This window comes from Pseudochaenichthys georgianus, unplaced genomic scaffold (assembly GCF_902827115.2).
Source record: "Pseudochaenichthys georgianus unplaced genomic scaffold, fPseGeo1.2 scaffold_453_arrow_ctg1, whole genome shotgun sequence".
NCBI classification, from domain to species: domain Eukaryota; kingdom Metazoa; phylum Chordata; class Actinopteri; order Perciformes; family Channichthyidae; genus Pseudochaenichthys; species Pseudochaenichthys georgianus.
Genome location: NW_027263018.1, coordinates 220429 through 231356, shown reverse-complemented (window position 1 = coordinate 231356; position 10928 = coordinate 220429). Strand labels below are relative to the sequence as shown.

At 48.0% G+C, this 10928-nt stretch overlaps 1 protein-coding gene across 1 annotated transcript; it reads right to left on the bottom strand.

Moving 5' to 3' along the window:
• Positions 1-1303: 1303 nt before the first annotated feature.
• LOC117442687 (F-box only protein 15-like) lies at positions 1304-3958 on the bottom strand. Its single transcript, XM_034078641.2, has 3 exons — positions 3830-3958; positions 3234-3358; positions 1304-1684 (listed from the first exon to the last, which is right to left on the bottom strand). The coding sequence occupies exons 1-3, from the start codon at positions 3945-3947 to the stop codon at positions 1424-1426; spliced, it is 504 nt and encodes a 167-aa protein (XP_033934532.1). The 5' UTR covers positions 3948-3958; the 3' UTR covers positions 1304-1423.
• Positions 3959-10928: the final 6970 nt, after the last annotated feature.

The window sequence follows — 10928 nt, the reverse complement described above, 5'->3', positions numbered from 1 at the left end:
GGCAACATCAGATTTACGATTTATTTATCTGTTTTCACAGCACATGTTTGCTTTAAAACGAAGCACAAACGATCCCATTCAAGTCAAGATGTCTTCTATTTTCCTGCACTCTTTTTACCTGAATATGCAAATTAATAATGTGCATAAAAACAGGAGGATGGAAACGCACCTGGCGAGCCCGGCCGTGGCTCAGTCAGTAGGGGCTTGGACTGTGAGCTGTAGGTCGGGTTCAAGTCCCCGACCAGACCTAATATTGAGTGTGGACTTGGAGAGGTCCCAGTTCACATCCTGCCCTGCCATGGTGCCCTTGAGCAAGGCACCGGACACCCCCCTTCCCCCCTCACTCCCATTGGTCCCCGGGCGCTGTACAGTAGCTGCCCACTGCTCCTAGTGCTAGACTCCTGGTTCTAGGATGGGTTAAAAGCAGAGATCAAATGTCACTGTCTGGCTTTCATCCCTTCTAATTCTTCTATTCTAATTCTACACCGACAGTGTCTTGTTTTTTGTCTCAATTAAATTGTGAAGCTTGTGACAAACAAACAAAAACCTCATCACACACGCTGTCTTTTCCCCTCTGGCTCATTTCCTGGAGAGATGTGATTTCGTGTGTGATGTGTTTCAAGGTGACGCTGACCCTCGTGGAGAGACGGAGGGGAAGCCTCTGAAATCCCATTACCCAGAGTTATTCTACTGCCATCAGCGGCGTTGGTCCATCAGCGGCGTTGGTCCATCAGCGGCGTTGGTCCATCAGCGGCGTTGGTCCATCAGCAGCGCGGCTACTGTTTCTAACAATTGCTCCCTCGCTAATTCTATCGCTGCTGCCAGCCTCGCTCGGGGTGCGGACATTAAACTCAATTTCCATCTGAAAGTGACGGCGTAATGGCTGACAATGCAATTTGAGGTAATGCGGGTGTTCGGGTGGAAATGCCACGGAAGAGGAAACAAAAACAAAGCATTGAAAACAAAATGTTTGTACGTGTTAAGCAAGACCTGTTTTGCAAAGATAAAGGTATACTTAAGAGTTAAAATGGTGATTTAAGGGGATACTTTACAGGAAGGCACAGGTGGTGGACACACGGCTGTTGGCTGAAGCAAATCTATTCATAGGGAAAAGGGAGATTACACCGGATACACGAAAGATGATTTATTATAAAAGTGATTAAGAATGATTCGTTATTCTCATTTCAGTGGATACTTTAAGTGAATAGCTAACTGATGCAAGCAGCTATGAGGAAGGATGCAAAGATATTATTCAAAATATATGAGTTATTCAGTATTTAAATGAAAATGTTTCACAAATCGTCAAAAATGTTTTTAAACTGCACATTTACAAAATATAATTGATACATTTCTGTTGAAAAAGCATCAGATCAGTCTGGAATAATCCTAGCATCCGGCTGTAATGCGTTCTTTTGTTCCAGGTTCAGTAACTTGTACCGAAATGCTTGTTGACTTTGCCCACAGCCACAGAGACGGCTAAACTGACGACAACAAAGCGCGTCTGTTCCTTCACCAGTTGCATCTCCACCCGACCCTCTGAGTCCTGGTGGAGGATCAGGAAGTGCTCGCCATCGTAGTCGTAGCAGACGGGCGTCTCCTGCAGCTGCACGGACACCGCAGAGCCGACACACCAGAACTTTCTCTGACAGAAATCCACCAGAGTCACGCTCAAGACGCAGCCGTTCTGAATGTTGAGGAAGCATCAAGATGATTTCAGCCGTAAGGACATAACTGTGTCCTGCCGGATACAAAAGGGGACGGTTGTATCATTTCACAGTAAAAGAAGTGACTGTAGCTGATGCTCAGTGCCCTTATTTATTGTGCCTAATGAATGCTTGAACTTTGTTTTATGTTGTTAACCCTTCGATGCCCGAGTGGCTGGACCCTACTCTCGTCCATAAGTGGGTCAAAAAGGACTAATATGTGTTTTCATGCCATTTTGGTTAAGAACACTCACTTGTATAATATTTAGTATTATATTTTGGTTCACATTAGAAATATTTTATATTACATTTTTCACTATTTATAATTTCAGATTTTTTTTTTACATTTTGAAAAAAACCGTTTTGAACATATCGATGCAAAGATCTCCGGTATTCTGAGACCCTCACAGTATCCCAGTCCCTTTTCAAAACTCATCTCCTCTCCTTTTGTCTACTCAAAGCCCCCCCCCCATCAATCCATGCCGGTTGATCAAGTTTGATAGTCCTACACCCCCCCCCCCCTAACCTTCCCTTACATTGTAAAGCGACTGTGAGTCCTTGAAAAGCCCTATACAAATATAATGTATTATTATTATTATACTGACAGGTATCAGATAGTGCTGTGTAAAGTAATCTTCCTGAGAGGTGCCACTTGTGATGTCGTCTGTGGTCTACAGTGAATGTAGTCCTGACAGCAACAGGTGATAAGAATCAAAGGTTCCCGTAGGAAATGCATGCGGGTCATTTTTGACCCACTTGTGGAAGTTTGGGGTAGAAATACAAAAACTACAATTTCTTAAAATGTGAATGGCATGATATCCAAAACATGTTTTTTGAGGAATAGCTGGAATATGAAATGATACAAACATGTAATTACAAAGATACTTCAAGGAAACAATAAACGGGGTGCTCTCTTTTCCTCTCCCTCTCCTGATGTTTCACTACATTAAGTACAACTTATTAAAAAGATCAGTTCAAAGCAGCTCATGTCGTCTCCGTGTTATCGCATGATGTTAAAATTGGGTTGCCATGAATTTAGTGATGGATTGTAAACATTTTAAACGTAGCATTTAAGTGTTTCTCAGTTACAATGTTGTTGTTTTAATAAATCAGACCCTGATGGTGCAGCGCTGTGCTGTACCTCTTTATGTAGGCCTTTTACCCCTAACAAATGGTGTTTGCGCGGATCAGGGGGACGTGGCTGAGTTATGACATTATTGAAAAAAGTTTGAGAACCACCGACATCGAGAATGATTGTGACGTTTCACAGCAAAGGCCTTATCTGTTTCAAAATAACTTCTTCATACTAGGACGTTTTGGGCATGCATTTCTCTCTTAATAATAACAGTCATAGTAGATGACATGTGTTTCGCGCCTTCAATAGCCCCAAGGCCGCTTTACACGGTGAGCAAACATCAAACAAGAGGGGCAAATAATAAAGTACAAATTGTGACTGTGATGGGTCCGGGGTCAGGGGTCAGGGGTCAAAGGCCATGGGGAACAGGTGAGTGTTCAAGCACCCAGAAGTACCTGCACGTTGCCCTGCAGAGTCTCACAGCTCCAGGGAAGACCGACGCTGCCGGCCAGACGCGCGTGCTGCGATGCGTTCGACCTGCTGATGGCGCGCAGACGCATCAAACCGTCACCGATGTCAGCTGATCGGAGAGAAAAACACACTGCAGTTCATCTGAAACCATCAGGCTAACAACATTCCAGAAGAACGTGATCACGGGAGAAACATTTTGATGGATTTCTAAATATGAGCAATATAATAACTGTCATATGGTTCTTAGTGGTAATAACGTTTTTGTTGTTGTATATGCTCGTACATTACGTGTAGAATAGCACGCTGATATGAAGGCAGTATGTTTAAGATAAAAATACATATTGGTAGCTTTTTTGAAATGTGCGTTTTAAACAAATATGTGTGTATTGAATTTGTACATACATCACAGCTATTGGGCAAATGATATATAACTAGATGATAACAAGTTTAATGTTTTAATGTTCCACGGAGGACAGTAACAAAGCTCATTGTCCTGAAAAGTAAAAAGCATGTTTGCCGGTTGCCCAAGATTAACAATAAGTATGAATTGTGAAAAAAAAAAAAACTTAAAAACAACTACCTTTCCGGCAGAAGAGCTGGGAGAAGTGTTCGGACATGATGTCGCACGTGGTGTCGTTGAGAGCCACGTGAAGCTGGTAACCATGGAGACCGTGTTCAGGGTCGACGTCGTTACACATGGGTTTTAGGATCGGGCTGCAGAGAGAGAGAGAAAAGGTGAGACTGCAGCGAGTGAAGGAACAAGGACTCCACTAAGAAGGCATGTCCAGTGGGTCCTCTGGAGTCTGTGACATTGTGATCTCACAGTGAACCAGCAGAGGGGGCTATGTCCCACGTTGTGCCGGAGTCACAGGCTGACAGGAGAGGAGCTGCACTGCTCCCTGCTCTTTCTTTACATGTCCGTACAAATAAAAAAGTGGACACTGTTTCTGTGGGGGAAACCTCTGAAGCAATAGGAGTCAGGACTCAGAGACTCGAGGAGAGCTGGAGCTCTGATGGAGTCAGGACTCAGAGACTCGAGGAGAGCTGGAGCTCTGATGGAGTCAGGACTCAGAGACTCGAGAGAGCTGGAGCTCTGATGGAGTCAGGACTCAGAGACTCGAGGAGAGCTGGAGCTCTGATGGAGTCAGGACTCAGAGACACGAGGAGAGCTGGAGCTCTGATGGAGTCAGGACTCAGAGACACGTGGAGAGCTGGAGCTCTGATGGAGTCAGGACTCAGAGACTCGAGGAGAGCTGGAGCTCTGATGGAGTCAGGACTCAGAGACACGAGGAGAGCTGGAGCTCTGATGGAGTCAGGACTCAGAGACTCGAGGAGAGCTGGAGCTCTGATGGAGTCAGGACTCAGACACGTGGAGAGCTGGAGCTCTGATGGAGTCAGGACTCAGACACGAGGAGAGCTGGAGCTCTGATGGAGTCAGGACTCAGAGACACGAGGAGAGCTGGAGCTCTGATGGAGTCAGGACTCAGAGACTCGAGGAGAGCTGGAGCTCTGATGGAGTCAGGACTCAGAGACACGAGGAGAGATGGAGCTCTGATGGAGTCAGGACTCAGAGACTCGAGGAGAGCTGGAGCTCTGATGGAGTCAGGACTCAGAGAGACACGAGGAGAGCTGGAGCTCTGATGGAGTCAGGACTCAGAGACACGAGGAGAGCTGGAGCTCTGATGGAGTCAGGACTCAGAGACTCGAGCAGAGCTGGAGCTTTGATGGAGTCAGGACTCAGAGACTCGAGGAGAGCTGGAGCTCTGATGGAGTCAGGACTCAGAGACTCGAGGAGAGCTGGAGCTCTGATGGAGTCAGGACTCAGAGACACGAGGAGAGCTGGAGCTCTGATGGAGTCAGGACTCAGAGAGACGAGGAGAGCTGGAGCTCTGATGGAGTCCAGGACTCAGAGACACGAGGAGAGCTGGAGCTCTGATGGAGTCAGGACTCAGAGAGACACGAGGAGAGCTGGAGCTCTGATGGAGTCAGGACTCAGAGAGACGAGGAGAGCTGGAGCTCTGATGGAGTCAGGACTCAGAGACTCGAGGAGAGCTGGAGCTCTGATGGAGTCAGGACTCAGAGACACGAGGAGAGCTGGAGCTCTGATGGAGTCAGGACTCAGACACGTGGAGAGCTGGAGCTCTGATGGAGTCAGGACTCAGACACGAGGAGAGCTGGAGCTCTGATGGAGTCAGGACTCAGAGAGACGAGGAGAGCTGGAGCTCTGATGGAGTCAGGACTCAGACACGAGGAGAGCTGGAGCTCTGATGGAGTCAGGACTCAGAGAGACGAGGAGAGCTGGAGCTCTGATGGAGTCAGGACTCAGAGACTCGAGGAGAGCTGGAGCTCTGATGGAGTCAGGACTCAGAGACACGAGGAGAGCTGGAGCTCTGATGGAGTCAGGACTCAGAGACACGAGGAGAGCTGGAGCTCTGATGGAGTCAGGACTCAGAGGACACGAGGAGAGCTGGAGCTCTGATGGAGTCAGGACCTCAGAGACTCGAGGAGAGCTGGAGCTCTGATGGAGTCAGGACTCAGAGACTCGAGGAGAGCTGGAGCTCTGATGGAGTCAGGACTCAGAGAAACGAGGAGAGCTGGAGCTCTGATGGAGTCAGGACTCAGAGAGACGAGGAGAGCTGGAGCTCTGATGGAGTCAGGACTCAGAGACACGAGGAGAGCTGGAGCTCTGATGGAGTCAGGACTCAGAGACTCGAGGAGAGCTGGAGCTCTGATGGAGTCAGGACTCAGAGACTCGAGGAGAGCTGGAGCTCTGATGGAGTCAGGACTCAGAGACACGAGGAGAGCTGGAGCTCTGATGGAGTCAGGACTCAGAGAGACTCGAGGAGAGCTGGAGCTCTGATGGAGTCAGGACTCAGAGAGACTCGAGGAGAGCTGGAGCTCTGATGGAGTCAGGACTCAGAGACACGAGGAGAGCTGGAGCTCTGATGGAGTCAGGACTCAGGAGACTCGAGGAGAGCTGGAGCTCTGATGGAGTCAGGACTCAGAGAGACTCGAGGAGAGCTGGAGCTCTGATGGAGTCAGGACTCAGAGACTCGAGGAGAGCTGGAGCTCTGATGGAGTCAGGACTCAGAGACACGAGGAGAGCTGGAGCTTTGATGGAGTCAGGACTCAAAGACACGAGGAGAGCTGGAGCTCTGATGGAGTCAGGACTCAGAGAGACACGAGGAGAGCTGGAGCTCTGATGGAGTCAGGACTCAGAGAGACACGAGGAGAGCTGGAGCTCTGATGGAGTCAGGACTCAGAGACTCGAGGAGAGCTGGAGCTCTGATGGAGTCAGGACTCAGAGACACGAGGAGAGCTGGAGCTCTGATGGAGTCAGGACTCAGACACGTGGAGAGCTGGAGCTCTGATGGAGTCAGGACTCAGAGAGACGCGGGGAGAGCTGGAGCTCTGATGGAGTCAGGACTCAGAGACTCGAGGAGAGCTGGAGCTCTGATGGAGTCAGGACTCAGAGACACGAGGAGAGCTGGAGCTCTGATGGAGTCAGGACTCAGAGACACGAGGAGAGCTGGAGCTCTGATGGAGTCAGGACTCAGAGACTCGAGGAGAGCTGGAGCTCTGATGGAGTCAGGACTCAGAGAGACACGAGGAGAGCTGGAGCTCTGATGGAGTCAGGACTCAGAGACTCGAGAGAGCTGGAGCTTGATGGAGTCAGGACTCAGAGACACGAGGAGAGCTGGAGCTCTGATGGAGTCAGGACTCAGAGACTCGAGGAGAGCTGGAGCTCTGATGGAGTCAGGACTCAGAGACACGAGGAGAGCTGGAGCTCTGATGGAGTCAGGACTCAGAGACGAGGAGAGCTGGAGCTCTGATGGAGTCAGGACTCAGAGACACGAGGAGAGCTGGAGCTCTGATGGAGTCAGGACTCAGAGACTCGAGGAGAGCTGGAGCTCTGATGGAGTCAGGACTCAGAGACACGAGGAGAGCTGGAGCTCTGATGGAGTCAGGACTCAGAGACACGAGGAGAGCTGGAGCTCTGATGGAGTCAGGACTCAGAGACTCGAGGAGAGCTGGAGCTCTGATGGAGTCAGGACTCAGAGACACGAGGAGAGCTGGAGCTTTGATGGAGTCAGGACTCAAGACACGAGGAGAGCTGAGCTCTGATGGAGTCAGGACTCAGAGAGACACGAGGAGAGCTGGAGCTCTGATGGAGTCAGGACTCAGAGAGACAGAGGAGAGCTGGAGCTCTGATGGAGTCAGGACTCAGAGACTCGAGGAGAGCTGGAGCTCTGATGGAGTCAGGACTCAGAGACTCGAGGAGAGCTGGAGCTCTGATGGAGTCAGGACTCAGAGACTCGAGGAGAGCTGGAGCTCTGATGGAGTCAGGACTCAGAGACACGAGGAGAGCTGGAGCTCTGATGGAGTCAGGACTCAGACTCGAGGAGAGCTGGAGCTCTGATGGAGTCAGGACTCAGAGACACGAGGAGAGCTGGAGGGTATTGCCTCATTATACCGCACTCTCAATGAACTCAAAGTAAATATGTGGGGGAACAATGTGCAGCTGATCTAACAGAGATTATAAAATATGACAAAACACTCGACAGCTGATGCAGCTGTTGCCACGTAATAATGAACGGACGTCGCTTTAATATGACCGCTCAGAGGAGAGGAGTTCTCATTTCTTTAAACGTCTGCTGCTTCCCCTCCTCTCTCCTCGGTTCCCCTCCTCGGTCCTCCGCTCGCATCTCCTGTGGGCGGGACTAAGTCTCGAGGAGGGGAGTCGAGGAGGGGAGTCGAGGAGGGGAAATTTGAGTATTGAGAAGCCTCTATAACAGTGACAAGTGGGGTATTCACCTGGTGTTTCCAGAAATTAGACGTAGATGCTGCCAAAATCGACCGAAGGCCACTTTCGAGGGTCGTTTTCCCATACATCTGCAGGCAGTCTGTAAGGGCGATCCGACAACCCACACAGCTCTAGTTCACGCTGGTATCGACCTAGAAACCCCTCAAGTCCAGAGATGTAATCCGAAGACATGCGGCGGTTTCTTCGGTCGTTAATTCAGAAAAAAAACCTAGTGCGCTCTGCCTGGCTACGTTAGCTAGCTGTTTATTTTTGCACCTCCAGGAAAATGGCGTATTTATATATATATATATGGCCGCGTTGCATTGTGGGTAGATCGTGACGTCACTGTGTGTGAAAAAATGGAGGAGAAATGAGTTATTGTTTCAAAGCTGCTGTGTGGACGGGCCAGTCTGGAGCATACCTAACAAATGATGATGATAAGAAGCCTTTTAGCTACTCCAGTACATTAGCTTGAATGTTGATTGATATACATTGTTCATTTTCAAGTTAACATCAAATTGAAAATGTGTATATATACATAATATTAATTGCCTCAAGATTGTAGGTTTTCAACAAAGCAATCTGAATGTGTAACTACAGCTGATGGTAGTTCAATGTTTAACGCTGAAATGAGAGGGGTAACATTGAAAGTACTCAAATAAAGCATAATAATGTAAGTGTACGATGTTACTTGTTAATAAACACGCGTAAAAGAACATCTGGTGACCACATTACCTGGACTGCAGGAATATTACAGCCGAACTGTTATCCCGTGGCTTTAAAATAAATGTACTGAAGTGTGGAAAGTCAGAGCGTCAATTCTCTTTTAACTTGAGCAATCCAGTATGGTGTATTCTTGCCAGATCCCTTACCTAAGACAGGTATGCTGTGCATCATTGCAGGTGAGGCAGCGCTGGACCATGCAGCAGGAAGGTCATATTATTCATTGATCTCAGGTTGAGCTGCAGCTTTGATAGGATGGATCCTTTCCTTTCTGGATGTGATGCACTGTTACAAAAGGGGGGGATAAACCAGCATCATACTGGGCATGATGGGCCTTTTATATAACACTGTCACTGACTAGGAGATGTTTATCAAATCAAGTTTTATTTATACAGCACATTTAAAAGCGATGTTAGGTCGAGCCGAAGTGCTGTACATGTAATAAAAACACTTTACTAGAATCACGATAAAAGACAGAAATATAAAAACCCAGGGACTAGTCACGTGTCGTGCTCCGCTCTGACTCGAAGGCCAGGGAGAAGAAGTGTGTTTTAGTGAGGATTTAAAAGCCCGGATAGGGTCCGGGCCGACCTCACATGGAGGGGCAGACTGTTCCAGAGCCTCGGGCCAGCTGCTGCGAAGGCTCGGCGCCCTCGGTCACGCTTTGTGTGGCCAGTCAGAAGACGTGCGGCTGCGTTCTGGACTAGCTGCAGGCGTTTGATTGAGGCCTGGTCCTCCCCACATACAGAGCAATCCAGTCTCGAGGTAACAAAGGCACTAATAACCCTTTCTATGTCTTTAAAAGAAATACAACTTGGCCAATCGTCTTTTTTAAAAAGCAGGATTTGACTACGGTGCTGACCTGCTTGTCGAATTTAAAAGTGCTAGTGAAGGTCACTCCAAGGTTCACGACAGAGGAGAGGATGTTTTCATTGAGTGCCCAGAATATCAACCGGAGAGGCTTTGAAGACAATCAGTTTATCGGCTCGATGTAAAGGAGAGAAAACAAGAAGCGACATCATGCGTTTTGATTGTGAGCAGCGAAACACACATAATCAAACAGCCTCCTGGGCATTAGTTCAGTTTTCCTCCTATGAGCCGACTGCATATATAAAGAAGGACTGTGATTGGCTGCCGGGCTGCACGGTTCACCCAGCTGGTCACTCACATGGGAGAGAATTAAAGGCTAAAAAGGGAAGCAATTTTCTTCCGAGATTAGCCTGTGAGGACACTCAGAAAGACGAGTTTAAAGAAGCTTCACGTCACTAAATCTGTGGGTACTTTCAAATCAATACTTGGTTTTAAAGTCCTTTAGATTTTGATTCACATAAAGGATGGGAACTACTTAAGACACAGAAGAAAAAGAGCAAAGTGCAGTTCTACAGAAAACACATGAATACGGCTGATTATAAAAAACAAATGTCCTTTATGTTTCTTTGCAATTATATTTCGACAGCCTGAAAGATGAGAGCAAAGTCAAAGGATGTGCTGTGAAAGGATCCTCCCATTGGTTACTAAAGAGCGCCATCTACTGGTGAACGACCCACACTCACACACATGTACTTCTCCATGTGTGTATGAATGGATTCTTGAATTTCCAATTATAATTCTTGAAAGAAAGATCACCGCCGGAGCGTTACCCTATTACTCCGCGCCTCCAGTCAAGGCTCCACGGTCCACATCCATAGTGCTTGTTTGGCCATTACTCAGACTCAAACGTTGGGATAAGTGGCTTTATGTTCTTGCGAGTCCATTAAGTGGCCCACGGTACCCTTGGCCCTTCCCTAATAAAACGAGGAATGAAGGATTGCCCGTTAGCAACAGCTGATGTGACAGCAAACAGTGGGATGAAGGTCGCTCGGATGGAAACACAAGCTGAACGTCACACACGGCATTCAGCCTCAGTAATGGCCGACTTCATGCCATTTGTCCGCACATTAAAAGCAACCCGATGTACTGCTTTATGGCTTTCGTCCGATGAGACATGGAAGGAGTAGAGAACAAGCCGCTAACATTTAAAACAATAGAGAAACACGCGGAGACGTTGTGACTAGGACACGAGCAAATCTGCAAAATAAAATGTGAATGAAATATGTTTGTTTTCAATCCACGACGGTAATAATAAGGAATTGTTTATCTAGAAGAAACATGT